This window comes from Chinchilla lanigera, unplaced genomic scaffold (assembly GCF_000276665.1).
Source record: "Chinchilla lanigera isolate Chin_1 unplaced genomic scaffold, ChiLan1.0 scaffold00157, whole genome shotgun sequence".
Classification (NCBI taxonomy): domain Eukaryota; kingdom Metazoa; phylum Chordata; class Mammalia; order Rodentia; family Chinchillidae; genus Chinchilla; species Chinchilla lanigera.
This window is the reverse complement of record NW_004955558.1, coordinates 1,125,454-1,130,500: the sequence shown is the minus strand read 5'-3', so window position 1 is coordinate 1,130,500 and position 5,047 is coordinate 1,125,454. Positions and strand designations below refer to the sequence as shown.

Genomic DNA, 5,047 nt, shown 5'->3' with positions numbered 1-5,047 from the left:
GAGTAACTACCAGAGAAAAGGCTGGGAATAAACAGGGGAGGGAGGCAGAGGGGATAATGGGGAAATGATCAAAGCCGGCTATTCTCATGTACGTGTACACCAGGGTTAACCCCCTGTTCTGTGTAACTCAGGCACCAAAACAAGCGAGCAGCCGCGGGGCCACTCGGGGCCACGTCTTCATGACCCTTGGAGTCCCGGTCCTGTCTGTCCCCCTATTCATTCCTGAGAACTCACCTCCCAGCTTGCGGGGCACTTGGGTTCCCACAGTCCCTGCGTCCCACCCCCTTCTGACCAGGACTCCTCCACCTCCTCATTCCTTAGCCAATTTGTGCTGAAGTTTGCAATGTTCTGAATTTTCACATGAAACTAGAAAAATTCAGAGAATAAGAATTTGAAGAGAAAAAAAAAATTTATTATGTTTGATTTTTAAATTATGTGGTGTTCCAGTAACAGGACATTAGGCATGGTGGAGCTCCTCAAGGACAGTCTGTCATGCCTCCCCGCTGGCTCCACTTCCCACCAAGGAGTGGACGCTATGTGGGTGCTGCCTGAGCCCATTCACGCAATCACCACCACCTCAGTCTCCAAGGGACCCTCCGCCATGTTTTATGCCTCACGTTCCCCTGTCAGGGCTGACCCTCCGGAGCATCTAGAGCTCAGAACACCCGGGCAGAAGGAGCCGGGGATCTGTCCTCCTTGTTGTGTGGCCCCCAGTGGCACCCCATCTAGAAAGAAGAAGAGGTTGCTCCCCAGGAAGTGTGTGAGTGGGAAGTTCCCCTATGTGGTCACTGGGCCCTCTGGCCCCATTCCTAGGCTTCCGGTGGACCTTCCCCTCTGTCCTGTGACAGCAAGGCCCCAAGATTCTCATCCCCAAAGATGTGCTCCCCCTCCACACGCCCTTCTATCTCTGCTCCACCCAGGAACTCTCCGGCTCCAATATGCTGCGGCTGCTGCTTCTGCCCCTGCTGTGGGAAGGTGAGTGGGCCTGGGGAGAGGGGTTGTGGGGGCTGCACAGAGCTGACCCCTGTTTTCCCACAGGGTCCTTGGCCAATATTCCGGGATTCCAGCTGACAGTGCCAGCATCAGTGGCGGTGCAGGAGGGACAGTGCATCTTCATCCCCTGCCGTGTCTCCTACCCTGAGAGAGGCTGGAGCAACTCTACGGCAGCTTGGGGCTACTGGTTCAAGAAAGGGGCTAAGAGTTCTCAGGATCTTCCAGTGGCCACAAATAACCCACATTATGGGGTGTGGGAAGAAACAAAGGAACGATTCCATCTCCTCGGAGACCCCGGGACCTACAACTGCTCCCTGCACATCAAAAACGCACAGAAAAGGGACACAGGAGTCTACTTCTTCAGGGTGGAGAGAGGGAGTTACGTGCGATATAATTACATACACAACCAGCTCTGTGTGTTTGTGATGGGTAAGGAATGAGGTTCAGAAGGCCACAGAGATGGGGCCTGAGGGCCCCAGGGCAGGGTGGGGATGGGATCCCCCGCTCCTCCTCCTGGGGGGCCACGGGGACAGAACACCGGGCCTGCTTGGGGGAGGTGGCTCGCCTGAGGCAGAAGCCGCTCTGAGGGCCACCCTCGGGGTCCCCTCCAGGGCTTGAGGGTCTGTCTGTCTCCTCCCCAGCTCCAACAGAGACCCCTGACATCCACATCGCGGGGACCCTGGAGTCCGGTCACCCTGGGAACGTAACCTGTGCGGCGCCATGGCCTTGTGAGCAGGGGACGCCCCCCACTTTCTCCTGGATCGGGGCGAACCTCACTTCCGCACTGGGCCCCGAGGCTGCTCGCTCTTCAGTGCTCACTGTCACCCCACGGCCACAGGACCATGGCACCAACCTCACCTGCCAAGTGACTTTCCCTGGGGCCGGTGTGACAGTGCAGAGGACCGTCCAGCTCAACGTGTCCTGTGAGTGCTGGGCCAGGACATACAGGGCCCAGGGAGGAGAGGGACAGGGGAGGCGGGGCCTGTAATACTGAGTGCTGGGCCTGGGGAGGGAAAAAAGAGGACCCCGGCTCCACCATCCTCCTATTCCTAAAGTGTCTGTGGGAAAATCACCAACACCCACCTTCCTGCCACTAAGAAGGGTAATCTTGTCTATTTACCCAGATGCTGCACAGAGCCTGATCATCCAGGCGTTCCAGGGAAATGACACAGGTAGGGCACAGCCTGTCCTTCCCGCGGGGTGGGGGTGGGGGATGGGGCTGAGGCAGAAGGAGGGTGCAGAGTAGTAAAGGTGGGACCCCTGCACCCACTTGTCACCCTGCACACACCCCTCTCACACTCAGGTATCCTGTGGCCTTTTCCTTTGCTCAAGCAGCAGATGTGGCTGTCACCAGCCCTCGTTTTCCTTGGGACCTAAGCCCTGCCTGTTCCTTTGATTGTTTTAGTGATTTTTTTTAAATAGCATAGAATTGGTCTCAGTCTACTTCAGCTGCTGTAACAAAATACCATAGCCTGGTGACTTAAGCAACAGATATTTCTTTCTCAAGTTCTGAGGCTGGAAGTCCAAGTTCAAGGTGCTGGTCCTTTGGCATCGTGGGGAGAGTTGCCTTCGGCTTCTTGGTTTGCAGATGACCATCTTGTCCCCTTCGAGTCCCTACATGGTAGAGACCAGCAGAGTTCTGTGATGTCTCTTGTCACGAAGGCTCTAATCCCATCTTGCTGGCTTCACCCTCCTGCCCTTGCCTATCCCTAACCTGCCTAAAGGTCCCATGTCCAAATACTGCCAGGTAGGGAGCTTGGGATGTAACATATGGATTTAAGGGAAATACACTGGTTTGTGGCAAAAGTTAGTAAGAACAAGACTGTATTTGGGCCCAGTGTTTTTCCCTTCCTGGCTGTCCTCCTACCAATGACTGATGTATACGTACGGACAGACACACACACGCTCACACGCCATTCCATACATTCTGCCTCACATCTGTATTATTTTCACGTATTTACTTATTTTGTGGTGCCAGTGATGAAAGGAAGATTCTCCTCTACCCCTGGGCTACATCTCCAGACCTTTTATTATTTTAAATAAATTTTTCATTTTGCAGTAATTTTAGATGGACAGAAAAGTTGCAAAGATGACACAGAAAGTTTCCAGAAATCCCTTGTTCAGCTGCCCTCATCCTCAAAAGCTTACATTACCGGGGTACATTTGCCGCAGCTGAGAAAGCGCCAGTAGAATGTGGTTAGGAACGAAACTTGTTTCTCAAACTTAGTTTATCTGGAGATCGCCCTGTATTTGTATATGGAAACCTCCATACAAATTAATGGCTTGATGGTTTTCCAGTTATAAATATAGTATGCTATAAAGTGTAAACTGATTTTCCACTGGCAGAAAAATAGGCATTTCTTGTCTTGTTTGACACATTTACTACTGAAATAAATCACTTATATGAACGTTCTCCATAATTTTCTATAGGAGAGGATTCAGGATCAAAGGATATTGTAGTTTGTGTGGATATCGTCATTTTTATGGAGACTGCCGAATTGCACTGCTTCGAGTTTGTCTTACTTGTACTCCCCTGAACAGTGCATCTTTGCCTCTGATATTATAAATTAATTCACCGTGATTTTAATATGCATTATCATTTTGTGAGTCGTCTTTCATTATGTTTAACAACCAGTTGTATTTCTTTGTGTGCATTTTCCAAATGAAGATCTTTTCCTAGTAAGCAAACCAGCCCTTTCTGACATGAAAGGATTTATTTCCAACCTACTGTTAGCCTTGGTTTAGCATGGGATGATTTAGTTAGGCAAAAACACATGTTGCATTCAGTGGTGCCCTGGCACCGCCTTTCCCTGCTGGGCGAGAGTCTATAGCATGCATCTTCCCCAGCCCAGCTCCTCCAGGGAGCCCTTCTGTCCTGACAGTCTCACTGGCTTCTCAGGGCAACCTCCACCCCGCTTACCTCCACCATGAAACATGTGACAGCTGTCGTGGGCGCCTGCTGTTCGGCGTCTTGCTCACAATACTGCGAACTCCTCAGACACAACTAACTTAGGCAGGCTCACTGAACTGTAGCTGACAGACTAAGGGGCAAACTGTAAAGGCCAACCTGGCATGTGAGCTGGCACGGATGGCCAGGCAGTTTGGCTGACACACGCAGGTCCTTGGAGAGACTGTGCGACTGCTCCTCACCCTGTCTGCTTGGCCCCGAATCCACACAGCACGAGCCTGTGAAGCAGTGGAAAAGACAGTCGCACGTGACACAGGGACGAAGAAGACAGAGATCCCCATGCAAGCCGGGCCTCAGCCTTCCCTCTGTGTCTCCAGGACCTACAGCCCTGGCTAATGGCTCATCATTCCGCATTCAAGAGGGCCAGGCCCTGCGCTTGGTGTGTGCTGCCGACAGCAACCCGCCCTCCATGCTGAGCTGGACCCGGGGGAGCCTGACCTTGCAGCCCTCACAGCACACAGACCGTAGGGCTCTGGAGCTGCCTCTGGTGGAACTGGAGGACGAGGGAAAATATGTGTGCAGAGCTGAGCACCGGTTGGGCTCTCGGACAGCGTCTGTGAGCCTCTTTGTGAGGAGTGAGTTGGAAGGCACCTGGGGGCGGGGCACCTGGGTCCCTGCCAGAGAGGAGCCCCTCTGATTCCTCTCTTCTTCCCAACAGGCCCACCACAGCTGCTGGGACCCACATGCTCCTGGGAGGCTGCGGCTCTGCACTGCAGCTGCTCCTCCCATTCCTGGCCGGCCCCGTCCCTGCGCTGGCGGCTCGGCCAGGGGCTGCTGGAGGGGAACAGCAGCAACGCCTCCTTCACGGTCACCTCCAGCTCGGCCGGGCCCTGGGCCAACAGCTCCCTGAGCCTCCGCGGGGGGCTGCGTTCCGGCCTCAGGCTCCGCTGCGAGGCCTGGAATCCCCATGGGACCCAGACTGTCACTGTTCTGCTGCTGCCAGGTCAGGAAGTTATGGAGGGCAGGGCCTGGGGAAAGGGGAGACTGTGGTCTGGATCCAGGAAGAATCTGGGTATAAGAGAAATAGGCCTGACTCGTGGCACAATGGCTAGAATTCAGGTTCATCTGTCCTTTAATTGGAGCTGA

At 53.7% G+C, this 5,047-nt stretch overlaps 1 protein-coding gene across 1 annotated transcript; it reads left to right on the top strand.

Moving 5' to 3' along the window:
* Nucleotides 1-827: 827 nt before the first annotated feature.
* LOC102015779 (sialic acid-binding Ig-like lectin 5) lies at nucleotides 828-4,817 on the top strand (the record flags this gene model as incomplete). The annotated part of the gene is given in 6 exon segments (XM_013508886.1): nucleotides 828-975; nucleotides 1,039-1,422; nucleotides 1,635-1,916; nucleotides 2,118-2,165; nucleotides 4,279-4,536; nucleotides 4,620-4,817. Coding segments are annotated over 6 exon segments (1,207 nt in total), but the record flags the coding sequence as incomplete, so codon positions are not given.
* Nucleotides 4,818-5,047: the final 230 nt, after the last annotated feature.